The sequence below is a fragment of the Lepidochelys kempii genome, chromosome 11 (genome assembly GCF_965140265.1).
Source record: "Lepidochelys kempii isolate rLepKem1 chromosome 11, rLepKem1.hap2, whole genome shotgun sequence".
Taxonomy (NCBI): domain Eukaryota; kingdom Metazoa; phylum Chordata; order Testudines; family Cheloniidae; genus Lepidochelys; species Lepidochelys kempii.
In genome coordinates, this window is record NC_133266.1 from 79576423 (window position 1) to 79603448 (window position 27026).

Genomic DNA, 27026 nt, shown 5'->3' on the forward strand with positions numbered 1-27026 from the left:
CCTCACCCCCCGCACCCTGAACCCCTCACCCCCCCACCCCACACCAACCCTCTGCCCCAGCCCTGAGCCCCCTCCCACACTCCAAATCCCTTGGCCCCACCCCCGCCACACATCACCTCCATACTGGTGCACTTAACAAAATTCATTCCGCACATGGATATAAAATATTAGAGGGAACATTGCTTGGGTGGTGTCAAATTTGTAACCAGAAGGTACCAGTGGAGGATACTAAGCCCTGCCTGTAGGGACTGCCTGGGATTTCAGACCTGGAGAAAGGAGCTGACAGTGGTAACCCTTTTAAGCAATTGGCCGGTGGAACCAACAACTGTGCCTCCTGACAAAAGATGACTTAAGAATTTGAGGCTGTCAATGAGATGGGGAGCTACCCCTTGGAACAAGCAGAGCTTCCGCCAAGAAAGGGGACGACTGAACCTTGAAGGGTCAGGGCTCTCTACCTTTTATCCCCCTTGTATTTTTCCTGTCTTGTTTTCGCTCTTCTTAAAAGAAGAGGAGACATGCCCAAGGTGTGGGCCAACAGCCCAGTTATAGACCTATATTCATACATTAAACTTAAATATCTCCTCTGCTGAGAGAAAGTGGCTGAAAGATTCTGAGATACTGTTGTAGACTTTAATACACAGGTGATGGCACTAAATACCACTTAATGAAGGAAACTTTAACCTACAGTTTCCAAGTTCTCAGGCAAAAAGTCATCTTCCTAATTACCTTAGCCACACAAGCTTTCACACAAATTGCCCGTACCCATCAAAAATTTAGGAGTGTGGGTAGAAAATGTAGCTTACACTGGCAGTCTCCATACAACCTTGACTATGGAGGGCCAAATTCATCTTTGTTGTAACTCCACAGAGAAAAATGGATTTACTGTAGGGATGAACTGGCCCCAAAGTCTCTTCTGTGCATCCATAATTTTTTTTTAAAAAAACAAGCACAATGGGACTCTCAGAAGACTGGCATGTCATTCACCTGAGAGATGGTCTTCAGAGCAAGCATGTGAGAACTGAGCGCAGGCTGGCCATGCTCGGGGAGTTTTCTCAGAAGGGGCCTTGTTCTACTCTCCTTGAAGTCAATAAGAATCTCTTCTTTAGCTTCCACCGGCACTGGATGGGCTCTGTTACTGTACTATGAGTAAGTACAGCTGTGACCAGGTAAACAGGATTACTTTTTCCTACAGCTTTATTATAAAATACGAACATTTTCAGAGTTGGCCTCTTCCATCCCTTTGCTTTTACCTTTAATATTTTTCTCTCTCCTCCTCCACCCCACTCCCCACAACCCTTGTCTTCTCATGCCAGAGTCTAGAGTCTGAGTCCTGATCACTCTTTAAATATAAGAAAATTGCCAACCCTGCCATTTTCACGTGTTTAAAGTCCTAAGGGCTATTACTTTGAGAGAAATTTGGCTACGTTTTAATTAGGAGTGTAAAACCATGAAAGTTTAATTTTTCAGATGTCTTCTGGGCTTTTACAATTGAAGAGTGGTCTTGTTTTTTCAAACCAATGTGATAAAGTAAGTCTGTAATTGCTTTTACTACAGCATTTTAAAAAAATATTTAGAACTAGTTAGGCTTGTGCACTGAGGTTAAGGATCCTATTTCATACCTTATATATGTTCATCAACGTCTCTTCACGTACTTACAGTAATTAAGTCAAATATTTTAATAAGACACTCAATCTTGTTAAGGCCTGAAATTTGACCTTCCTTGAAACTGTCATAACTTGATGGAGAGTAGATCATCAGTAAGACTGAACTCAGCCAAAAGGTAATTCATCAGCACTTGCGGTGGGTTTGTTAATTATATAGACATTTAGAATCCAAAAGGGGACAGACAACTGTCTTCTGCCCTTGCAAAGGCAAAGACTAGATCTAATAGGGCATTTTCATATCTACTTACAATGATTTACTGCTATACTTTATGTAGCTTTACTGAAAAGGCAGCCGAGTGAGCACAAAACAAGACTCAATGCCTATGAGTGTCACGACACGGATAGAGTTGACTTGTTTTGAGCAAGAAAGAGCATACCTTTTTTCTCTCAACTGTATAAAGATAGCAACAGTAGGGAAAGACACTTCGAAAGACGCAACCAAAAGAAAAAAAAAATTGCGAGCAATGGAGGTAAAACACAAAAGTTAAAACCCATGAACACTGTGACTTTTACTGAAATCACATTAAAACAACACTAGTGTCTAGAAAATAGCACAAAAATTCAAAGGCAAGTTATGTGGTGGGACTGAGGATCTATTGTACACTTTGTGCCACGGTGGAGAAAACCACCTGAGAGGTTTTATTCAGGTAATGCCTACATGAAGTAAGAGTCCAATCAGTTTCATTATAGCATAAAGTTATTACACTTTTGCCTCGGTGTCATCACCCCTAACTACATCTATCGGGTACACTCTGACCTTACAACAATCAATGCTCAAGCTCTAACACTTCCCATCACTGTCAACCAAAGCACATCTAGTGGACTGAAATGAAAATATGCTTGTTCCAGTATACCTTAGAAAGCCATCCTTAATAACAATGGTGATCGGAACAAAACAAACAAAACTCTTCTATGCCACTTGGAAAGACCAAGACCCTTCAGCTTCAAGGGTGAAATTCCCCCTTGGGGAATGGAGGGCTTGTACAGCAGCATAACGCACTGAACCTGAGTAGGGAAGAGAGCGTGAATTGCACCAACCCCTCCACACAGAACAGGATCACCTGGGATTTAGGCAGATGGAGTCAATTTCACTTAAAGTGAATGAAAGCACAAGATATTTTCATGTTTTACAAATACCTCGGGCAGGAGCACACAGCACCCCTTTGCGCTCGCTTCAACCCGAACCACCTACCTAGCCATTGTTCTGGTCCCCAGTGTAAATCAGAACACACACACACAATGACCTGTTTTGGTCATACGAGCTTCTCTGTAGTTACACTTTAGAGAGGAAAATCAGGTTCGGAACATATGGTGGCTCTTGAAAGTCACCACTTCTGAATGAGATGATAACGAGAGTGTCCGTTTTCTTCCCTCCGGCCTTCCTTGGCCCTATACTCTATATAACACAGGTGCTCTTGTTTAATTCAAATTTGCTTCTCATTTCTCAGATTAGTTTCATAGTGGCTAGCTTGAGGATACTAAACTGATAGAAGTGCAGTCACACTAAGAGTGCTCGCTGGGTCAGAAAGAGATCTTTCTTTGCAATGACACATGGTAACTTGTTAGAAGTAAGTTTTCCTACTGTAAAATATAAGCATCGGACAGGGTCAATCATTGAGCAGACTTCAAAACTCCTCTTTAGAGTAGCACAAAAAGTACCACCCTACACACCTTGTTCTAATGCATATCATAAACAGAAAAACCTGTGAAGGAAACACATCAAAGATTTATTAACCCCTCACAGGTGACAGAATAAATGTACTTTACCTGCAAGAAACTGCTCATACTCAATAACAGGGATGTTTTTATTGAGGCTTGGAAGATCAAAGAACTCAGACCAAGGGATTCGGACCTGATGAATGTCAGGACTCTGCCAGTGATAAAGACGTCCCCAAGGAGGCAGGACCAATACCCAAGCTTCACTTTTCAGCAAGGTCTTTAGAAGAGAGGCAACACGAATATAGACATCTCTGCGTAGATTGAACCCTTCAGGAGGATTTACATCATACAAAAGATACCTGGAGAAAGTGAGAAACTAGAATCACTTTTGGGAGGCTTCGAGCATTTACAGAGAGAATTTATCTGTCGCTAATTTGGAATCACTTTACTAGGCTCCCAATGTCTCTCTTATGACTCCTTACGGGAGGGCAAAAAACGGGGTAGGAGGGCTGCAATACGCTGAAACAAGGTCAAAATGTCATCAGGTCACTTCAGGAAGGCAGCAAGGAACCTGGGGCCGTTAACTAAGCTGGATCAGAGCTGGACAGCACGGCGCTGGGCCACGAGCAAGGCAAGCGCCCAAACGCGGAGGAAAATATTCACGGGGGCATTTGCCGCGAGGCTCTGTGCAGCAAAGAGCCCGGAGCCGGCTCTGCGGCCCCAGGCGGGCCGGTGACAGGGCGGCTGAAACGGGGGGCGGCCAGGCGTCGGGTCTCCCCCGCCACAGCCGCCGGCATCCCGGCCCCGCGCACGGCGGCCCCGGCCTGGCTCGGGCCACAGAACCCGGCCCGGCCCCGGCCCGGCCCGGCCCCGGCCGCCTCTCGCAGCCCCAACGCGGCCGCCGCCAACCCGCCGCCGGCCTCCGAACCCGGCACCTGCGGGCGCGGCCTTCGCGGCTGAGGCGCCCGCAGCGGCTCGGGGTCAGCGGCCCGGCCCGGCCCCCCGGGTCCTCCCCGCAGCGGCGGCGGCGGGGCCCAGCCAGGCCCCGGGGCTCCAGCCAGGCCCCGGGGCTCCAGCCAGGCCGCGCCCCACACGCTCCTCACCGGCGGCGGGCGGCGGCGGCGGCGGCGGGGAGCGAGGCGGCGCCGTGCCCGGCCCGGAAGGCGGCGGGGGGCGGCTGGGCGGCCCGCGGGGGGCAGAGCGCGGCGGCCAGGCCCAGCAGGAGCAGGAGGCGGCCGGGGCGCCCAGCCGCCATCTCCGGGCCGAGATCCGCGGCTCGCTCGGAGGGGCGGGCTCCGGGCCCCGCGGGGAGCTGGCCGGGCCGGGGCCGCTTGCCCGGCGCTGAGCGGCCCCCGCCCCCTGCCCTTCCGCCGGGGAGACCGGGGCCTGCCCCCCTCGCTGGGCCTGCCCGGAGTACCGGGGGCGGCGGGCGGGTTCTGCTCCCTAGGGAAGAGCCCCGGAGGCCGCGGGGCGCTTGGGGGCGCGATGGGCGGGGGCGGCGGGTCCTGTTTGCCGCCCCCCGGCAGGGCTCCAGCCCCCCAAAGCACCTGCCCGCGGCGCCTGGTCCCTTGTGGTTAAAACGGCCCGGTCCCCGCCGCCCCGGGGCAAGGGGATCAGCCCCCGGGGAGCCTTCCTGTCCAGCCTTCGCCGCCAGGCCGGGCCGGGCCGGGCCGGGCCGGGGTAATAAAAGGGAGCAGGTTTGCTGGCCCCGGCCTACACCATAGGCCTGGAAAGGACAGCGGCGGGCAAGTATTATGTAGAATGCTGGGTACTGCGGGACCTGGCTCCTTGGAGGGGCTATACGGAGAATGCCAACCAGGGCCCACACTCCCCAGACCGGTGGTATATTAAGAAGGGCCCTACGGGGTCAGACCAAGCCTCCATCTAGCCCAGTATCCTGTCTTCTGCCAGGGCCAGGTGCCCCAGAGGGAATGAACAGAACAGGGAATCCTCAAGTGATCCGTCCCCTGTCGCCCATTCCCGGCTTCTGGCAGACAGAGGCTAGGGCCACCATCCCTGCTCATCCTGGCTAATAGGACCTATCCTCCATGAATGCATCTAGTTCTTTTTTGAACCCTATTATGGTCTTGGCTTTCATAACATCCTCTGGCAAGGAGTTCCACAGGTTGACTGTGCGTTGTGTGAAGAAATACTTCCTTTTGTTTGTTTTTAAAGTATGTTTCTCATAATTAGATTCACCAAGCCAGTTACAAAACAGATTTTCCAATAAGTTACTGGTTACCAAGAAGCCAAAATATGGTTCCCTTCAAGCAATCCAGCCTTTGGCCCCCACCCAGACAGCCAAGTCTATATAGTGAAGGTTACTTAAAATCTACTCACCATATATAAAGTTTTACCAGCCCCAAGAGATCAAACACATTACCAACTAGAGCAATGAATATTTCCGAACTTACCCCAAAACACACTTATAGTCAATTCTTATTAACTAAATCTAAGATTTATTTTAAAAGAAAAGAAAGTTACTATGGCAAGAGTTCCATACCTCTCTGGGGGAGGGAACTCCAGTTATTAGGAAGAGACAGGTAATAGTTATGGGGGATTCGATCATTAGAAAGAGATCGCTGGGTTTGCGATGACCAGGCGAACTGCATGGTGACTTGCCTGCCTGGTGCGAAGGTTGCGGATCTCTCGAGACATCTAGACAGACTTATGTGTAGTGCTGGGGAGGAATGGGTGGTCGTGGTACATGTAGGTACCAGTGACATAGGGAAGGATAGGAGAGAGGTCCTAGTGGCCAAATTTGGGCTGTTAGGTAAGAGATTGAAGTCCAGGACCTCCATGGTCTCATTCTCTGAAATGCTTCCAGTTCCACGTGCAGGGCCAGCTAGATAGGCAGAACCACAGGGTCTCAATGCGTGGATGAGACAATGATGTAGGCAGGAGGGGTTTAGATTTATTAGGAACTGGGGAAACTTTTGGGAAAGGAGGAGCCTATACAGGAAGGATGGGCTCCACCTAAACCAAAATGGAACCAGATTGCTGGCACTTAACACTAAAAAGGTCGTAGAGCAGTTTTTAAACTAAGGGCTGAGGGAAAGCCAATAGGTGCAGAGGAGCACGTGGTTCGGACAGAGACATCCCTTAGGGGAGGATCTATTAATGGAGATTCTCTATATCCTTATAAATCGGACAGAATGGAAGATAATAAAATACGGGTATGATAGATGAGAAACAGTCAAATGAAAAAGAGTCCCATTCAATTACATGATGTAATGTCAGACACCTACAAAGAGACAGATTTTCAAGTGCTTATACACAAATGCTAGAAGTCTAAATAATGTGGCTGAACTAGAGTGCCTCATATTAAATGAGGATATTGATATAATAGACATCACAGAAACTTGGTGGAATGAGGATAATCAATAGCACATAGTAACACCAGGGCACAGAATATATCTGAAGGACAGAACACGTCATGCACTATATGTGAAAGAAAGCGTAGAATCAAATGAAGTAAAAATCTTAAATGAACCAAACTGTATCATAGAATCTCTATGGATAGTGATTCCATGCTCGAATAATAATATAGTAGTAGGGGTATACTACTGACCACCTGACCAGGATGGTGATAGTGACAATGAAATGCTCAGGGAGATTACAGAGGCTATAAAAATACAAAATTCAATAATAATGGGGGATTTCAACTTCCCCATATTGACTGGGTGCATGTCACCTCAGGACGGGATGCAGAGACAAAGTTTCTTGGCACCTTAAATAACTACTTCTTGGAGCAGCTAGTCCTAGAACCCACAAAAGGAGAGGCAATTCTTGATTTAGTCCAGTGGTTCTCAAACTTTTGTACTGGTGACCCCTTTCACATAGCAAGCCCCTGAGTGTGACCCCCCCCCTTATAAATTAAAAGCACTTTTTAATATATTTAACACCATTATAAATGCTGGAAGCAAACTGGGGTTTGGGGTGGAGGCTGATAGCTCACGACCCCCCCATGTAATCACCTCGCAACCCCTTGAGGGGTCCCAACCCCAGAGAACCCCAGATTTAGTCCTAAGTGGAGCACAGGATCTGGTCCAAGAGGTAAATATAGCTGGACCACTTGGTAATAGTGACCATAATATAATTAAATTTAACATCCCTGTGGCAGGGAAAACTCCACAGCAGCCCAGCATGATAGCATTTAATTTCAGAAAGGGGGACTACACAAAAATGAGGAAGTTAGCTAAACAGAAATTAAAAGGTACAGTACCAAAAGTGAAATCCTTGCAAGCTGCATGGAAACTTTTAAAAGACACCATAATAGAGGCTCAACTTAAATGTTTACCCCAAATTAACAAACGTTTTAAGAGAACAAAATATGTGCCACCGTGGCTAAACAACAAAGTAAAAGACAAAGGCAAAAAGGCATCCTTTAAAAAGTGGAAGTTAAATCCTAGTGAGGAAAATAGAAAGGAGCAGAAACTCTGTTAAATGAAGTGTAAAAATATAGTTAGGAAGGCCAAAAAACAATTTGAAGAAAAGCTAGCCAAAGACTCAAAAAGTAATAGCAAAAAAATTTTTTAAATATATCAGAAGCAGAAAGCCTACTAAACAACCAGTGGGGCCCCTGGACGATGGAGATGCTGAAGGACAATAAGGCCATTGTGGAAAAAACTAAATGAATTCTTTCCCTCGGTCTTCACTGCTAAGGATGTGAGGGAGATTCCCAAACCTGAGCCATTCTTTTTAGGGGACAAATCTGAGGAACTGTCCCAGATTGAGGTGTCATTAGAGGAGGTTTTGGAACAAATTGATAAACAGTAATAAGTCACCAGGACCAGATGATATTCACCCAAGAGTTCTGAAGGAACTCAGATGTGGAATTGCAAACCAACTATGTGTAGTTTGTAACCTATTATTTAAATCAGCTTCTGTACCAAGTGACTGGAGGATAGCTAATGTGACGCCCTTTTAAAAAAGGGCTCCAGAGGTGACCCTGGCAATTACAGGCCGGTAAGCCTGACTTCAGTACCAGGCAAACTGGTTGAAACTATAGTAAAGAACAAAATTGTCAGACAAATAGATTAACATAATTAGTTGGGGAAGAGTCAACAGTGTTTTTGTAAAGGGAAGACATGCCTCACCAATCTACTAGAATTCTTTGAGAGGGTCAACAAGCATATGGACAAGGGGGATCTAGTAGATATAGTGTACTTAGATTTTCAGAAAGCCTTTGACAAAGTCCCTCACCAAAGGTTCTTACGCAACGTAAGCTGCCACTGGATAAGAGGGAAGGTGCTCTCATGGACTGGTAACTGGTTGAAAGATAGGAAACAAAGGGCAGGTATACACTTTTCTTACCTCCTGTATAAAGAGGAAAAGACAACTGATTGTGAAATACTGTTAATTCAGATGAATTCAATACTGATGAAGTAGGATAAATAAAAAGCCTAAAAAAACTATTTGGAAAGGCACTGATTCTGCAAGATGTTCTATGCACAAGGACTCTTGTGCCTATTGAAATCTACACGGGCACTGAGTTTTGCCCAGGTGGAACAACTTGCAGTTTGGCCTGAGAGTCTCTCTCCATGGATCAGAAACAGCATTAGTAGCTTTCTAATGAAGTGTGTTTGAACATGGTTCTTGCTGTAAGGAAGTTAACAATACAAAGGTTAGTGTAGACTGCTCCTTAGATGCTGATCCTGCCAGTTGCTCATGTACATGCAGACTGCAGTGCCTGCACAGAGCTCTCTGTAAGCTCTTTAGGGCAGGGTCCATGCCATCTGTGTTTCTCCAGCCCCTAGCACAGTAGGAGCCCAATCCTGAATGAGGCTTCCACATGCTTACCCCAGAATAAACAACAGCACTAGAAGAAATTTTAGTTTCCTCGGGGGGAAGGGGGTGTGTGGAATATTTTTGAAGCTACAGCCTACAGAGAGCAACTGTTTTTCAGTGCCCAACAGTAAAGGAAGGTCACTTCAAGTGGCTTTTATTTTAGAAATGTACACTGACAGTTTTCAGGGCTACCCGAGCTGGCTGGGGTGAATCACTACCTCACAGCAGGAGAGAGCCCTGTCTGTGGTCCAGCAGAGGAAACTCTCCCCAACCACTGTTGACGGGCAACATAGCTGCTCCAGGCTCCCCGAGCTCTCCTCTTCCCCTCTGGATAGAAAATTTACACACCCTGCTGTGTTACACCTATCTTCTGGACACCTGCAATGCTCCCCAATCCCTTACCTCCATGGACATAGTGTACCCCAGTTCACCACTTTTATCTCAGTTCAACATTCTCCTTAGCACAAGGCACTCTGTTAAAACTTTAATTTCGTGTCTGTGTTTAAGATTAAGATTCAAAATAAAGGCAAGTAAGAGGATTTGGAAACATAAGGTTACCGGAAAAAAAAAAAAACCTTTAAGATGCAAACTAGAGCCTGTACTTAATAAGTTACTGTCCAGGCCAATAAAGTATTTATCACCCAATGGTTAATCCTTCTCATGCTTGTCCAGCCCAGAAAGCTGAGGTCTACTGTTCATGAGAGACACATCCCTGCTGACAGAGCATTCCCTCCTGTAATAGATAGCCACTTGGGCCATTTCTTCTGCTCTGATACAGTCATGGACTAAGGGACAATAGCCTAAGAGGCCCCCTCTTCTCAGAACTCTCCTGGGGTTCATTTTTCCTTGAGTATGCTCAAGGTTGCATCTTCCCCAGACACTAAATGTAGGCTGGCTCTAGGGATGCTCAGTGTTCTTATGTTGATTGTGTCAGCTCAGGTGATTGGTTTCACTCCAAACAGATTTGGAACATAATATTCTGTACGTTCCATAGCTCTCAAACTTTTACCCGTACAAACATCTCACAATAACTATGACAATCAGCTAGTTCTTAGCTTCAGCAGAGATTACACACAACCCCCTTCAGGGTACAATCAAGACAATGGTTGGACACAGATGTAACAGTCCCCTCATGGCATGCTTAAGCATGTGTGTTACGTACACCATATTTTTTTAAACATTTCCCATTGTGTGTAAGACAGTTATATTATTCTAAACAGGGTCCAGATGGGCAACACATTATTCCATAGGAGGGTCCATGAGTACACTTTGAAAGTGTCCAGAGCTAAGATTTGATACATGCAGATAGAGACACATTCCCAGGTGCAAGTTAGTAGGAGAAATTTTATAACTGTGAAAAATAAATATTCAAAAGGAGTGGATGAACAGTACTACAGTACTACTTCCCGCAAAATTAGGACCAGACGGTGACACCTTAGTCCTGTTAACGAGGACATTATTTCATAAATAGTCCTATTGAAGGCCGTGGGACTACTTACAGATACAGATGCTAGGTGCTTTTTACTTTGAATAAGATAAGATTTTGGCCCTAACTGAGTTAACACACTTACCTGAGGTCAAGAAGAAAAATTTTTTGTGGCGCTCTACAGCAACTCATGCACGAAATGATTTAAATCACTGCTACTTTTATATGGATACACCAACCTCAAAGGAAGACTCTCTGGGTAGCATCTTTCTCATCTTAAGTCTTTTTCAAAGCCAACTTCAGATATTGGACACAGGACTATATTTGAACAATTTAATTAATTGAAACTCTGATTCCACTTTTCTACCCTCTTTCCCACTAAAGATAGGACAGCAGTATAAAGGAGTAAGTCACTGTAGTTTTCAACTGCTTCTATGGGTCTCCAGTAGATACTTCAACATACGTTTGTATTGTTTGATATTGGAATCTATTACTGGTTACAAGTTACATATACAACTGCACTCTGCTTGAGAGAAACTGTTTGGCTGAATTTTATTACACACTACAATGCAAGATATTCTGTTGACACTATATGAAGTTAACATAGATGCCTGTTAAGTATTAACAGTGATTCATTTAAGTTAGTTGTATCCATGCTACTTGGTTTCTTCTCAGTAGAATGAGGATTTATTTTTCTGGGTCCTCTTTCTTTTTCTTGTGACGTGATCAGAAATGGTTTTTAGTCAGTGGCTGGAGGTTTGCACCAGTGATTCCATTTAGCTCCTCAAGAATTTGTTTTTCCTTCTGATACATCTATAAGGGTGGGGAAAAAACTCAATAAGAATGCTCATTTTCCCTTCATGTACATTCTTTATAATTTTAAGCAATAGACTTTAAAATGCTGTTCTAATCCACAAAATAAACGATGTAAAAATGGCAACTTCTTACTCAACAGATCTGGCCGTGTGTGAATTCAAAGTCATAACAGACGAGTTATGGACAAAAGTAACCGCTGAGCCAATACAGTTAAGATGAAGTCAGCGGGATTCTCTTCATGCAACTGAGTTGCACAGGTGTCACGTTGGACAATTTCACCAGCAGCAAATAAGTACTGTGATGACCAAGTGAGAAGAAAAGAGCCCAATCTGAGTCTGCAGAGCTGGCAGTCAGGAAACCATGTCTTTGCCGGACATCCACCCACACATTTGATACAGAATCAGTGAGACATCATAAATCCAGAACCCACTATACCGTATTTACAGTCACATTTCTGACCAGAACTGCACTTTACAAGAATGGGCACTAAAACTGCATCATGCCTTTCCTTTTAAATACTTGCTTACATGAGAAATGTTACCTATGAACTCAATAAGACATCGCACATGAGCACACAGAGATTCACATGGATAAGCATTTACAGGACTGGGCTCTTACACAGACCCTTTCATGCAAGGATTTCAAAGCACTTTTAGTGCTCAGTCCTTCCAGATACACAGTACCCTTGTGAGATGCTGACTGTCCTTAGTTCCCACTGATTGCAGTCACATTTACCTATGGTTCATTAAGAAAACTGGAGATATGCCTGCAGGCATGCAACTTCTGCCTATGATCTTGTCATCTCTCACAAACTAAGCTAGGTTGAGCCTGGTCAGTCATCTTATTTGAAACCAAAGGAAATCCAGGCAATGGTGGCTATTTCTGCTGCAAGAGACGATTCTTCCCTCTGAGTAAGTATCCAACTAATCCCCCAAACTGGAGTTAGGGCATTGGGCTGTTGGAGGTCCCAATTTTCAAAAAAGATGGAAAAAGCAGGCCCTGATTAGATGGGTTATTAAACAGCTCATAAGGCTTTTTCCACAAGAAAAAGGTGTTAATCCTGATGTTCTGGCAAGATTCCAATGTGATTTATTACACCTGCTTATGGGAGGTACTATACATATTCCAGTTAACAGAACAGGAAACCTGGCATACCTCGTGTGGCAAGGCACCTTCGTCTCACCAGCCCCAGCACTTCTCCTTTTGGCGAGAGGGGCATGGGGTAAATCAACCCATCTGCCACACTGGGGGCAGTCTTTGTCTTCCCCCTTCTGTGTTCCTTCGGCCGTATTTTCTGGGTAGGCCTCAGGGAGGTCTAAGGGGTGTTCCTCCAACAAACAGAAGGAACTATTTCACTAGACACTAATACAAAGGGAGATACTTTCCCCCATCTCCTTGTTGGGGTGGGGTATCATCCTGTGGTTTGCCCTGGGGAATCAGTCCTTCCCTGGCAGGTGCTCAGGCTTGTCTTTTCTGTATGGGAAGGAGCACAGTCTCTGCTCCTGGAGATGCTCATTTCCTTGCTGTCACTAGCTTAGTAACTGCCTGCCAGCATGTGTCCTCCTGCTTTCTCTCAACAGGGGAGTGGCTTTAAAAGGTTTCAGGCAGCCCTTAATTGGATTCAGGTGTTCCTAAATGACCTGAGGTAACTCCTTCTCAGCTGATAGGGCAGAGGACTTTTAACATTCTAGAGCTTACATATCTGCCTTCCCACACCCTCTTGCAGCCATCTGGCCTGACTTTCATAGAATATCAGGGTTGGAAGGGACCTCAGGCGGTCATCTAGTCCAACCCCCTGCTCAAAGCAGGCCCAGTCCCCAGTTTTTGCCCCAGATCCCTAAATGGCCCCCTCAAGGATTGAACTCACAACCTTGGGTTTAGCAGGCCAATGCTCAAACCACTGAGCTATCCCTCCCCCCACTAACTTTGTCATACTAGGTTCTGTTCTCTATTCTAAGTAGTCTTCTGTGTGAACTTGCACAAATAGTTAAAACTCTTTGTCTGTTTTTACATCTGTAAAATTAGGATAACACTTTTGAGATGCTCTGATGGACGGCTAAACATAATTGCACAGCATTATTTCCTAAAATTCCCACTACAGTGTCAATTAGATATTTTTTTAAACCACTTCTTTTTCTAAAGTATTGTAGCCTTGCAGTGTTATATGGCTGCTGTGCAGATTCCTGCCCCATAGAGGCACAGTTGTGTCTCCACAGTTAAAGTTGAAAGTGTCCATACTAAGCCCTGTTTTTGAACCCACTACCCTTTTAAACACAGATGTAGTTCTTGAGGATTCTCTAAGATGAAAGGCACTATTAGAACTTTGCATTGTTACTTTCATGGTTTGAATGTATGTATGAATGACTGGTTGCAAAGTGCCCCTGAGAGCATCAGGATTAGAAGGTTATACTACAATATGTGTGAAGAGTCAGGAAAATGTCTCTGCATTTACAATAAGGTTTTGAATTTGATGTACCATCACTAGTGTACTTCGGGCATTCTTAATACATCTATCTCAGCTTAGGTAAGGACATCCTTTTACCTGCTCCCACTCCGCTTCTGTGTTGTGCCGGTATCCCAGCAAATGGCACAGCCCATGAGCTGCAGTCACCTGTCCAAGGAAACAAAAATGGTTTTAGTATTTTACAGATCTCTAAACATTTATTCATGTGTGCATCACTGTAGTATGTAGGTGCGGTCTTGCAATATTTAGCACAGTTCTTCACAAAGAAAGTGACAATAATAGAGTTAAGGAGTACTTGTGGCACTTTTAACTACTTTTACTAGACAGTACATGAAGATCAATAGTCTAATGCACATGGTCCTTGCATACCTTGGACTGAGATGGGAAGAGGGGGCAAGAGCAGAAAAACAGCAAGAATGACTAACTTTAATCGTATGAATATAGTCTAGCTTTCTCACATGTTGTCAGCTGTATATATTCTATTGCTTTTGGGAAACCTTCAGAGGAAAACCAGTTAATACTCCAAAAAGTACAAGAACAGGTAATATCTAAAGTCACCAACCAAAAGAAAACAGAAATTCCAGAGGAAAGTGTTTGTAATAATAGCCTCCTCTGACAAGTCAGCCACAAGTTTATCTTCAACCTCTTGTCCCCAAAAAGGACATTTTCAAATGGTAAAATATCTTTATCTATGGTCATGTCCAAGAAAATACATCTGCTGCTAATCAAAATAACCCGATGGGTCACTGGGAACACAACCCCATCTCCTGCTCTAATCTTCAAAAGTTATCAGTCTCAGCAACTCCACTAATTTCAAATGGAACTATGCCCCTTATGGCACCAGTGGATCTGTGGTAATTTTCAGAGGCACTGAATAATACAGCTCCCACTCACCTCGATTAGAACTGTGGGCACTCAGAACCTTGGGGACAAGGGAGGGAATTGTTCTAGGACTTCAGTAAATCAAATTTAGGTTCCCTGGTAGGAGCTGCATGAAGGTACATAAGAATAGGTTTCAATGAAGAAGCATTCTTGCCTTCAGCATCCCTTTCCTCTTTGGGGCAAAGCTCACCCTTTTTCTCTCCCCAAAACAGAGATGAAACAGTAAATAAAAAACAATTTTGAAGAGATCAGAAAGTTTAAGGCTTATGTCTACACTACAGAGTTTTGTTGGCAAAAGTAATGCTGTTTTAATTAAACCGCTATTTCATGTCCACACTATGCTCCTTGTGTTGGCAGAGTGCATCCACATTAGCAGCTCTTGCATAGACAGAGAGCTGTGCATTGTGGGTAGCTATCCCACTATGCAACTGACCACAGGGTTCTTTGGGAAGGGTTTGCAATTCCTCATGGGGCAGGTACAGCGTCACATGATGCAGGTTTCTCAATCCCATCGTTCTGTGGGCACCCTCTGAGATTGCCAGCAGCTTTTCAACTGAAGTGTGTGAGGGAAACAGAGTGTGTGTGTTGGGGGAGAGTGAGTGTGCCGGCTTGCTGTCTCTAAGTTCAGGCAGCCGCCAGAAGCAACCAAGGCGGGGGGCGGGGGGGCGAGAGAGGGAGGGAGGGACACCCACACCCCCACCCACCCCTGCCTGTCTCTGTGTTCATAGTGTGGAAGAGAACAGCATTCCATGTTAATGATTTGCTCTTTGCTGTCTTTGCTGCCTGAGCTGAGTGGCATAGAATATTAGGTTTGGAAGAGACCTCAGGAGATCATCTAGATCAACCCCCTGCTCATGGCAGGACCAACACCAACTAAATCATCCCAGTCAGGGCTTTTTCAGCCGGGCCTTAAAAACCTCTAAGGATGGAGATTCCACCACCTCCCTAGGTAACCCATTCCAGTGCTTCACCACCCTCTTAGTGAAATAGTATTCCCTAATATCCAACCTAGACCTCCCCCACTGCAACTTGAGACCATTGCTCCTTGTTCTGTCACCTGCCACCTCTGAGAACAGCCGAGCTCCATCCTCTTTGGAACCCCCCTTCAGGTAATTGAAGGCTGCAATCAAATCCCCCCCTCACTCTTCTCTTCTGCAGACTAAACAATCCCAGTTCCCTCAGCCTCTCCTCATAAGTCATGTGTTCCAGTCCCCTAATCATTTTTGTTGCCCTCCGCTGGATGTTTTCCAATTTTTCCACATCCTTCTTGTAGTGTGGGGACCAAAACTGGACACAATACTCCAGATGAAGCCTCACCAGTGCCGAATAGAGGTGAATGATCATGTCCCTTGATCTGCTAGCAATGCCCCTACTAATACAGCCCAAAATGCCATTAGCTTTCTTGGCAACAAGGGCACACTGTCAACTCATATCCAGCTTCTCATCCACTGTAACCCCTAGGTCTTTTTCTGCAGAACTGCTGCTTGGCCAGTCGGTCCCCAGCCTGTAGTAGGGCATGGGATTCTTCCGTCTTAAGTGCAGGACTCTGCACTTGTCCTTGTGGAACCTCATCAGATTTCTTTTGGCCTAATTCTCCAATTTGTCTAGGTCTCTCTGGACCCTATCCCTACCCTCCATCGTATCTACCTCTCCCCCCAGCTTAGTGTCATCTGCCAAGTTGCTGAGGGTGCAATCCATCCCATCATCCAGGTCATTATTAAAGATGTTGAACAAAACTGGAACTTCCCAGAGCTTTGAAAAGGGTTAGAGGCACATGCCTGTGTATCAGCAATGCAGGGTAGCAGAGTTCAAAACAGTGAGCAGAGTGGTCACGGTAGGCATTGTGAGATACTGGGAGAGGCTAGTTATGGCAATTTAATGAGTGGCAGTGGCAGGGCACGTGACGTGCTGGCCACTGCTTCCCACAGATTCCACTGGCGGGAACGGCGAACCGCGGCCACTGGGAGCTGCAGATGGTCAACATAAACAAATTGTCTTGTGACCCGCCAGAGGATTACCCTGACGGGCTGCAGGTTGCCCACCACCGGTCTACACTGATACTTTGTCGCTTTAAGTTTGCCGCAAAAAACTTTATGCCTCTCATTGAGGTGGTTTTATTTTGTCGCTAAAAAGGGGCAGCTTTGTCATCAAAAATGGCATTGCAGTATGTACACCTCCACTGTTTTGCCTCTAAAAGCTGCCTTTTGCTGACAAAACTCTGCAGTGTAGACAAGGCCTTAGACCGCAAGACCAACATGGGGACCCGCAGCAGGGACTGAAAGCCATGACACTCTATGTTTAAAAGAAAAGGAGGATTTGTGGCATCTTAGAGACTAACAAATTTATTTGAGCATAAGCTTTCGTGAGCTACAGCTCACTTCATCGGATTTCCATGCATCTGATAAAGTGAGCTGTAGCTCACGAAAGCTTATGCTCAAATAAATTTATTAGTCTCTAAGGTGCCACATGTACTCCTTTTCTTTTTGTGAATACAGACTAACACGGTTGCTACTCTGAAACTTATGTTTAAAAGGTGGATCAAACTTATTTTTAAAAGTATCTTGCTAAGTCCCTGAATTCCATATCCATGATTTTATTGCCAGAAGTTACCATTAAGATCACCTAGTCTGACCTGTATAATAGGCTATAGAATTTCACCCAATAATTCCCAAACCAAGTCCATAAGTTTTTGGTTGAGGTACAGCATCTCTTTAAACACAACTCTAAATCAAGACTGAATGTCAAGTGATGCACTATATCTAATGTTAAGTTGCTGTAAGCCAAATATGCACCTTTTTTCCAGCTGGCATTTCTCTAGTTTCAGCTTCCAGTCGCTGGATCTTGTTATGCTTTTGTCCATTAGATTATAGAGCTCTCTACTAACAAAATTTCTCTTCACTTTGTTAAGATAAACGGATTGAGCTCCTTGAGTCCATCTCTATAAGGCAGGTTTTCTGATCTTTAATCATTCTTGTGGCTCTTTTCTCAGTCTTCTCCAATTTACCAACATCTTCCTTGAATTGTGAACACCAGAACTGGACAGAATGTTCCAGCAGCGATTGCACAAGTACCAAATAGACAGGTAAAATAACTTCTTGACTCCTACTCGAGATACCTTTATTTATGTGTCCAAGGATTACATTAGTCCTTTTTGCCAGTGGCACACTGGGAGCTCATGTTCAGATGATTATCCACTCAAACCCCCTATCTTTTTCAGAGTCACTGCTTCCCAAGATAGAGTCCTCCACTGCATAAGTGTAACCTACATTCTTTGTTCCTTGATATATATATTTACGTTTAGCTTTATACAACACATATTGTTTGTCTGTGCCCAGTTTGCCAAGTGATCCAGACCAGACTAAGAGGTCAAGTCACCTCTGAGCCCATCTTATTCCACAGCTAATATCTAGAGATGCTTAGCTCCCATTACTTTCCTAGTTTTTCAGAGTTATGTTTTCTTGTTCTATTGTATTTAAAAATAACCCTTATATGGACAAAGAGAACCACATTAAGTAAAGCAGAACCTCTGCTGTTGATGGAAGTTACTTTAATTCAGCTCAGACAGAGAAGCAACCGCTCCTAGGTAAGTTATGGCAGCTGCGTTGCTTCTGCTCCTTCGTGTGAGCAGTTTCTGCTGTTAGACAGTTGATGAGACCTGCTTGCTGCTTAGCCTCTACAGTGAATCTATAGAGTATAGCTCCTAAACTGTCTTAATTCCCCACAACTACCCCTCACTGCAGATTAATTCCCAGCCCTCAAGGTAGCCGAGGTGACATTCTCCTGATTTTATTCATCACTTGTAAGTTTTCTTGACTTAAGTTCAACTGATCCTTTGGTTATTCACAAAAGTATTATTCTACCACTCAGTCTTTCCTCCAAAGTTGTAACAGCACTGAACACAGTTACCAGAGACATCCTAGCCACATTTAAGAAAAGACTGCAATTGGAAATGTGTTTTAGCATGACTTCATGCTTACATGGAGAACATAAATTTAAATTCCTTTACATTATAGGTTTGGGATTCAGAATATTTTTCTGTAGATGAATCTTTGCAATGTCCATAAACTGGCAAAAAATCCCCCCCAACAGTGAATATTAGTATTGTTTCAGCCGTGGTTCCTAAATCGAGTCTGTGAGGAGAAATCTGTATTAGTAAGCAAACACTTACTGTAAGAATGCTGTAGTAATCCTCCCCATTTTCTTGGCACTGCTGATAGATATACTCTACTCCTAGGAAAACATCACCAAGATTGTATTCGTCTCGAAGACTCGGCCGAGGCAGCTCACCTGCTTTCAGATTCTGAAATACAGAAGCCCTTCCAAAAGTTAACATAGGTGAGAATCTGGTTATACAGAGTACTTTTCATCCTCAAGGCTTCCCAAAGTTGTTACAAAGTAATGAGCTAGGCACTGATACAGCAATGGTGGTTCATGCAAATGGAACCTTAGACACTAAAGGCTTTTTACTGACAGAGGAAATTAGCTAGGGGCTCTTTAACTTCCATTAGGACAGTAACTGGAAAATGACAGAAAGGGACTTGGATTTGACTGTATGATCCAAAGGATGAATCACTAGCTGTGAAAGATTTGCTATGTGCAGTGTCAGGCAACATGTATAGGTCCAGCACCTAGTGTAAAATTTACACATGTCCTGGACTTGCTTAGGGTAGGCTGACACAGCCCGTGGCACCAAGCCTCCTAGCCCAGGTTGACAGACTTGGACTAGTGGGACTTGCAATAGCACGCTAATAAAATAGCGGTGTTACTCCCGGGGGAATTCTGCACCAAAAAATTAAAAATTCTGCACACAATATTTCAAAATTCTGCATATTTTATGTGTCAAACATAAGAACAGCCATACTGGGTCAGACCAAAGGTCCATCTAGCCCAGTATCTTGTCTTCCAATAGTGGCCAATGCCAGGTGCCCCAGAGGAAATGAACAGAACAGGTAATCATCAAGTGATCCATTCCCAGCTTCTGGCAAACAGAGGCTAGGGACACCATCCCTGCCCATCCTGGCTAATAGCCATTGAGTGACCTATCCTCCATGAATTTATCTAGCTCTTTTTTGAATCTTGTTAGCATCTTGGCCTTCACAACATCCTCTGGCAAGTAGTTACACAGGTTGACTGTGTGTGGTGTAAAGAAATACTTCCTTTTGTTTTAAACCTGCTGCCTATTAATTTAATTGGTGACCCCTAGTTCTTGTGTTATGAGGAGTAAATAACACTTCCTTATTTACTTCCTCTACACCAGTCATGATTTTATAGATCTCTATCATATCCCCCTTAGTTGTCTCTTTTCCAAGCTGAAAAGTCCCAGTTTTATTAATCTCTCCCCATATGAAAGCCGTTCCATACCCCTAATCATTTTTGTTGCCCTTTTCTGAACCTTTTCCAATTCCAATATATCTTTTTTGAGATGGGGTGACCATATCTGCACACAGTATTCAAGATGTGGGTGTACCATGGATTTATATAGAAGCAATATGATATTTTCTGTCTTATTATCTATCCCTTTCTTAATGATGCCCAACATTCTGTTCACTATTTTGACTGCCGCTGCACATTGAGTGGATGTTTTCAGAGAACTATCCACAATGACTCCAAGATCTCTTTCTTGAGTGGTAACAGCAAATTTAGACCCCATCATTTTATATGTATAGTTGGGATTATGCTTTCCAATGTACATTATTTTGCATTTATCAACATTGAATTCCATCTGGCATTTTGTTGCCCAATCACCTAGTTTTGAGAGATCCTTTGTAGCTCTTTGAAGTCTGCTTTATACTTAACTATCTTTAGTCATTTTGTATCATCTGCAAATTTTGCCACCTCACTGTTTACCCCTTTTTCCAGTTCACTTATGAATATGTTGAATAGGACTGGGCCCAGTACTGACTCTGGGGGACACCACTATTTACCTCTCTCCATTCTGAAAACTGACCATTTATTCCTGCCCTTTGTTTCCTTTCTTTTAACCAGTTACCAATCCATGAGAGCACCTTCCCTCTTATCCCGTAGCAGCTTACTTTGCTTAAGAGCCTTTGGTGAGGGATCTTGTCAAAGGCTTTCTGAAAATCTAAATACACTATATCCACTGGATCTCCTTATTCCACATGCTTGTTGACCCCCTCAAAGAATTTTAGCAGATTGGTGAGGCATGTTTTCCCTTTACTAAAACCATGTTGACTCTTCCTCAAATTATGTTCATCTATATGTCTGACAACATTGTTCTTTATTACAGTTTCAACCAGTTTGCCTGGTACTGAAGTCAGGCTTACAGGCCTCTGAGGCCTGTAATTGCAGGGATCACCTCTGGAGACCTTTTTAAAAATTGGCGTCACATTAGTTATCCTCCAGTCATCTGGTTCAGAAGCTGATTTAAATGATAGGTTACAGATGACAGTTAGTAGTTCTGCAATTTCACATTTGAGTTCCTTTAGAACTCTTGGGTGAATACCATCTGCTCCTGGTGACTTATTACTGTTTAGTTTATCAATTTGTTCCAAAACCTCCTCTAATGACACCTCAATCTGGGACAGTTCCTCAGATCTGTCACCTAAAAAGAATGGCTCAGGTTTTGGAATCTCCCTTACTTCCTCAACCGCAGCCACACTGGTTGTTTAGCAGGCCTCCTGCTTTTGATATACTTAAATTTTTTTTTGCTATTACTTTCTGAGTCTTTGGCTGGCTGTACTTCAAATTCTTTGTTGGCTTTCCTAATTATATTTTTACACTTCATTTGCCAGAGTTTCTGCTCCTTTCTATTTTCCTCACTAGAATTTAACTTCCACTTTTTAAAGGATGCCTTTTTTGCCTCTCACTGCTTCTTTTACTTTGTTGCTTAGCCACGGTGGCTCTTTTTTGGTTCTCTTACTATGTTTTTTAATTTGGGGTATACATTTAAGTTGAGCCTCTATTCTGGTGTCTTTAAGTTTCTGTGCAGTTTGCAGGGATTTTACTTTTGGTGCTGGACCTTTCAATTTTTGTTTAACCAACCTCCTCATTTCTGTGTGGGTCCCGTCACCTCACTAGCTCCTGAGCCCATGCTTCAGTCTGTCCCCACCGCTAGCCATTCTGAAGCCCCGCCTGTGACCCCAGCCATCCTGTGTGCCCCACTCTGTCCTAACCTGGATCTACAGGCAGTGTGTTGTGATGAACTCTACTCCTGGGTTTCAGAGTAGCAGCCGTGTTAGTCTGTCTTCGCAAAAAGAAAAGGAGGACTTGTGGCGCCTTAGAGACTAACCCATTTATTTGAGCATGAGCTTTCGTGAGCTACAGCTCACTTCATCGGATGCATACCGTGGAAACTGCAGAAGACATTATATACACAGAGACCATGAAACAATACCTCCTCCCACCCCACTCACCTGCTGGTAATAGCTTATCTAAAGTGATCATCAAGTTGGGCCATTTCCAGCACAAATCCAAGTTTTCTCACCCTCCGCCTCCCCCTCCCCCAACTCACTCTCCTGCTGGTAATAGCCCATCCAAAGTGACCACTCTCTTTAAAATGTGCATGATAATCAAGGTGGGCCATTTCCAGCACAAATCCAGGTTTTCTCACCCCCCCACCCCCCTCCAAAAACCACACACACAAACTCACTCTCCTGCTGGTAATAGCTTATCCAAAGTGACCACTCTCCTCACAATGTGTATGAAAATCAAGGTGGGCCATTTCCAGCACAAACCCAGGTTTTCTCACCCCTCCCCCACCTGCTTTTTTTAAAAAAAAAACACACACACAAAAACTCACTCTCCTGCTGGTAATAGCCTATCCAAAGCGACCACTCTCCCTACAATGTGCATGATAATCAAGGTGGGCCATTTCCAGCACAAATCCAGGTTGTGAGAAAACCTGTATTTGTGCTGGAAATGGCCCACCTTGATTTTCATACACATTGCGAGGAGAGTGGTCACTCTGGATAAGCTATTACCAGCAGGAGAGTGAGTTTGTGTGTGTGGTTTTTGGAGGGGGGTGGGGGGGGGTGAGAAAACCTGGATTTGTGCTGGAAATGGTCCACCTTGATTATCATACACATTTTAAAGAGAGTGGTCACTTTGGATGGGCTATTACCAGCAGGAGAGTGAGTTTGTGTGTGGGGGGCTGGAGGGTGAGAAAACCTGGATTTGTGCTGGAAATGGCCCAACTTGATGATCACTTTAGATAAGCTATTACCAGCAGGAGAGTGGGGTGGGAGGAGGTATTGTTTCATGGTCTCTGTGTATATAATGTCTTCTGCAGTTTCCACGGTATGCATCCGATGAAGTGAGCTGTAGCTCACGAAAGCTCATGCTCAAATAAATGGGTTAGTCTCTAAGGCGCCACAAGTCCTCCTTTTCTTTTTGCGAAGACAGACTAACACGGCTGTTACTCTGAAACTTAGCTAATTATTGTTTACCTAGGAAATATTTTGGCCACTCCTATGAACCTAGGTGAGCAATTATACTGTTCTCATGTCAGCAGAAATCAAATGGGATCCCAAAGTGTTTAAACATGTACATTTGATGGAAAAGTTATATTTCCAATGCCTTCTCTTCCTATACCTCGTACCTGATGGTAGCCGAATGTGTGAGCCTGTACATTTTTTCTTTTAAATCTTGACTGCCTTCCTTCCATAAGAGAGCAACAGAAAGACATTTAGATATTATCAACAAGTTACCTAATTTAAATAATCAAACTCCCTACTGGTTACTTTGAAGATTTAAACAACACTGACCAAAAAAAGGGAAAAAAGCAGGAACATAAGAATGGCCCTACTGGGTCAGACCAATGGTCCATCTGACACAGCATCCTGTCTGCCAAAAGTGGCCAGTGCCAAGTGCTTCAGAGGGAGTAAACAGAACAGGTACTCATTAAGTGAACCATCCCGTTGTCCACTCTCAGCTTCCCAGCAGTGGCACGTTAACTGCTGCCAGCTGCCTTGTGGTAGTAGAATTCCTGAAATGCTGGGGAACAGGCCCTATACGTATGTATAACTTTACTCATGGCTCTGTTTTCATGCATTTATGGTGCCATGCAAGGAAGAACATATAAAACAGCTAATGAGGATTGCTGAAGATGTTCTCAAAGACAATACCCTCTGAGAGCCCTGAAACAGGTCCCAAATCACCATCAAGTTCCACAAAATGTCTGGGATCCCCTGAAGCACCACTATGTCCTAGTGTATCATCACAGAGAGCCACTGCAATGAAATAGGATATCAAATTACTTTAGGATTTATTTAATAAGGGTTACGGTGTTTTCTCTAATGGCTTGCAAAGAAGTCAGTTGTGTCTGGCAGACCAAGAAAGTCGCTGTGGAAAGCAGAAGAAAGGAAAAAAAAAAACCAAAAAAACAATTTTACCTCATGAAAAGGGAAGGAAAGCACATCGGTGGGGACATTTTGTTGCCTGTAGGTGCTATTGAGAAGTTGAATGTTTCTGTTACTAACGCAGATAATGCCCAGGTCGAACTGCTGCACGTGCAAAATCTTCTGAAGGATTTCTATTCTTCTGCGAAGTGGGATTCGCCTGAGGGGGATGACTTTCTGCAGATTTCGAATGACTAAACTCATCTCATTAGAAACTATTCAAGGGGGCCCTGCAAATTAATTTTAAAAAATGAATATTAGGCAGTGGTAGAAACTAATAATCCAGTAGCAGCTATGAGACACTATTGTTGCTTTAGAATCTGGGAAAGTGTAGACAAAGATATGGTGGAGGGTAAAACAGATAATTTTAGAAGCCAGCTGCTTTGATTTAGACCAAAAAAACAGCCTATATAGCCTATTGTCAATCCTCTGAACCATCCAATCCCCTTACCATTTCAAATCTAGAACAAATCAGTCCTATCAATAGCCAGCCTGCGTCTGTTCCATTGCCTGCATTAGATAAGTTAAAGCTAGCAGGCAGAGTCACCGCAGGTTGGCAATCTCAGCAAATATGCTGGCGCATATGCCTGGAGGCTGAAACAACCCTCTCACCTTAGAGGTGGGCCCTTCAGGCCGGGCTTGACCTGCATAACCTGTGCAGGGTTACACGGCTCTCACCCACGGGGCCCCCAGGTCCGCGGGACAGAGCGAGGCCTCCTGTGGGGCGCTGTGTGTGGGGTGCTGTCTGGGGGGGCACTGTCTGTGGGGCGCTGTCTGGGGGGGCGCTGTCTAGGAGTGTGTGTGGGGCACACTGTCTGGGGGGGCAATGTCTGGGGGGGCAATGTCTGGGATTGTCTGTGGGGGCGCGCTGTCTGGGGGGGCGCGCTGTCTGGGGGGGCGCGCTGTCTGGGATTGTCTGGGGGGCACGCTGTCTGTGGGGGCGCGCTGTCTGGGGGGGCATGCTGTCTGGGATTGTCTGGGGGGCACACTGTCTGTGGGGGCGCGCTGTCTGGGGGGCGCTGTCTGGGATTGTCTGGGGGGCGCGCTGTCTAGAGGGGGTGTGTCGGGGGGCACTCGCCGGGGGGCAGTGTCTGGGGGGCGCTGTCTAGAGGGGGTGTGTCGGGGGGCGCTGGCCGGGGGGGGGCAGTGTCTGGGGGGCGCTGTCTAGAGGGGGTGTGTCGGGGGGCGCTGTCGGGGGGGCACTGTCGGGGGGAGCAGTGTCGGGGGGGTGCTGGCCAGGGGGGCACTGTCGGGGGGGCGCTGGCCAGGGGGGGCAGTGTCTGGGGGGGCAGTGTCTGGGGGGCGCTGTCTAGAGGGGGTGTGTCGGGGGGCGCTGTCGGGGGGGGCAGTGTCGGGGGGGCGCTGGCCAGGGGGGGAGCAGTGTCGGGGGGCGCTGGTCGGGGGGGGCGCTGGCCAGGGGGGGAGCAGTGTCGGGGGGGCGCTGTCGGGGGGGCGCTGGCCGGGGGCTGACGCGGGGAGCGAGGCGGGGCCGCCCCGCGCTCTGGGACGCTCCGCGGGGTGCGGGGGGGTCGCAGACACCCGCCCGGGGCCGCCCCTTCCCCGCCCGCTCCCTGCACGGCGCGGCCCCGGGCCGGGAAAAGAGGCGCCAAACCCCCCCCGCCGCTCGCGCTCACCGGGCCGGAACCGAGCGGCACGAACCGGAAACGGGCGCGTCCCGGCCCCGCCCGGCTGGTGCGCATGCGCGGAGGAGACGTCCCGTCCCCCCCCCGCACGGCGATGGCGGCGGCGGCTCTGCCGGTGACCCGCTCTGGTGAGATGGGGGCGGGGGGGAGCGGCCCGGCGACCCCCTCAGCGCCCGACCCGGCCCCCCGCGACCCCCGTTCCCCGGCCCCCCATTCCCCGGCCCCCCGCCTCTGGGCACCGCCCCCTGCCCCCCATTCCCCGGCCCCCCGCCTCTGGGCACCGCCCCCTGCCCCCCATTCCCCGGCCCCCCGCCTCTGGGCACCGCCCCCTGCCGCCCCCCGTTCCTCTGCCCCCCGCCTCTGGGCACCGCCCCCTGCCGCCCCCCGTTCCTCTGCCCCCCGCCTCTGGGCACCGCCCCCTGCCCCCCATTCCCCGGCCCCCCGCCTCTGGGCACCGCCCCCTGCCGCCCCCCGTTCCTCTGCCCCCCGCCTCTGGGCACCGCCCCCTGCCCCCCATTCCCCGGCCCCCCGCCTCTGGGCACCGCCCCCTGCCCCCCATTCCCCGGCCCCCCGCCTCTGGGCACCGCCCCTGCCCCCCGTTCCCCGGCCCCCCGCCTCTGGGCACCGCCCCCTGCCCCCCGTTCCCCGGCCCCCCGCCTCTGGGCACCGCCCCCTGCCCCCCATTCCCCGGCCCCCCGCCTCTGGGCACCGCCCCCTGCCCCCCATTCCCCGGCCCCCCGCCTCTGGGCACCGCCCCCTGCCCCCCATTCCCCGGCCCCCCCGCCTCTGGGCACCGCCCCCTGCCCCCCGTTCCCCGGCCCCCCGCCTCTGGGCACCGCCCCCTGCCCCCCATTCCCCGGCCCCCCGCCTCTGGGCACCGCCCCCTGCCCCCCATTCCCCGGCCCCCCGCCTCTGGGCACCGCCCCCTGCCGCCCCCCATTCCCCGGCCCCCCGCCTCTGGGCACCGCCCCCTGCCCCCCGGCCCCCCGCCTCTGGGCACCGCCCCTGCCCCCCATTCCCCGGCCCCCGCCTCTGGGCACCGCCCCCTGCCCCCCGTTCCTCGGCCCCCGCCTCTGGGCACCGCCCCCTGCCCCCCATTCCCCGGCCCCCCGCCTCTGGGCACCGCCCCCTGCCCCCCGTTCCTCGGCCCCCCGCCTCTGGGCACCGCCCCCCGCCGCCCCCCGTTCCTCTGCCCCCCGCCTCTGGGCACCGCCCCCTGCCCCCCATTCCCCGGCCCCCCGCCTCTGGGCACCGCCCCCTGCCCCCCATTCCCCGGCCCCCCGCCTCTGGGCACCGCCCCCTGCCCCCCATTCCCCGGCCCCCCGC

General features: G+C 47.4%; 3 protein-coding genes and 1 long non-coding RNA gene across 10 annotated transcripts in view; 2 read left to right on the top strand and 2 right to left on the bottom strand.

Annotated features, from left to right (window-relative positions):
- POFUT2 (protein O-fucosyltransferase 2) overlaps positions 1-4649 on the bottom strand; it is a 28733-nt gene extending 24084 nt beyond the window's left edge. Inside the window, exons 1-2 of one of the 3 annotated variants that reach the window (XM_073306991.1) lie at positions 4427-4649; positions 3432-3682 (exon numbers count right to left, since the gene is read on the bottom strand). In XM_073306991.1, coding sequence (XP_073163092.1) covers positions 3432-3682; positions 4427-4578 — 403 coding nt within the window. In that variant the 5' untranslated portion in view covers positions 4579-4649. The remainder of the gene's footprint in view (positions 1-3431; positions 3683-4426) is intronic. The other 2 variants (XM_073306992.1, XM_073306993.1) reach the window with 2 other exon arrangements.
- On the top strand, positions 3563-17805 carry LOC140895980 (uncharacterized). The gene is made up of 3 exons (XR_012154406.1): positions 3563-3954; positions 11495-12266; positions 17691-17805. It is a non-coding gene; the product is annotated as an uncharacterized lncRNA (long non-coding RNA).
- On the bottom strand, positions 10859-25773 carry YBEY (ybeY metalloendoribonuclease). 3 transcript variants are annotated; one of them, XR_012154405.1, is made up of 6 exons: positions 25692-25773; positions 24052-24287; positions 18870-19001; positions 14714-14807; positions 13898-13966; positions 11338-11352 (listed from the first exon to the last, which is right to left on the bottom strand). XR_012154405.1 is itself a non-coding variant. In XM_073307001.1 (5 exons), exons 2-5 carry the CDS (start codon positions 24259-24261, stop codon positions 11266-11268), a joined length of 498 nt encoding a protein of 165 aa, XP_073163102.1. In that variant the 5' UTR covers positions 24262-24287; positions 25692-25772; the 3' UTR covers positions 10859-11265. The 3 variants fall into 3 exon arrangements, 2 of the variants coding, with proteins under 2 accessions (XP_073163102.1, XP_073163103.1); XM_073307001.1 differs by lacking the exon at positions 14714-14807 and having other exon boundaries at positions 10859-11352; positions 25692-25772; XM_073307002.1 differs by lacking the exons at positions 14714-14807; positions 25692-25773 and adding an exon at positions 24670-24849 and having other exon boundaries at positions 10859-11352.
- MCM3AP (minichromosome maintenance complex component 3 associated protein) overlaps positions 18889-27026 on the top strand; it is a 102110-nt gene continuing 93972 nt past the window's right edge. For 2 of the 3 annotated variants that reach the window (XM_073306987.1, XM_073306989.1), the window contains exon 1: positions 25763-25828. The gene's annotated coding sequence lies outside the window, so the exon portion shown is untranslated. Of the gene's footprint in view, positions 19037-25762; positions 25829-27026 lie in introns of those variants that run through there. The other variant, XM_073306988.1, reaches the window with a different exon arrangement.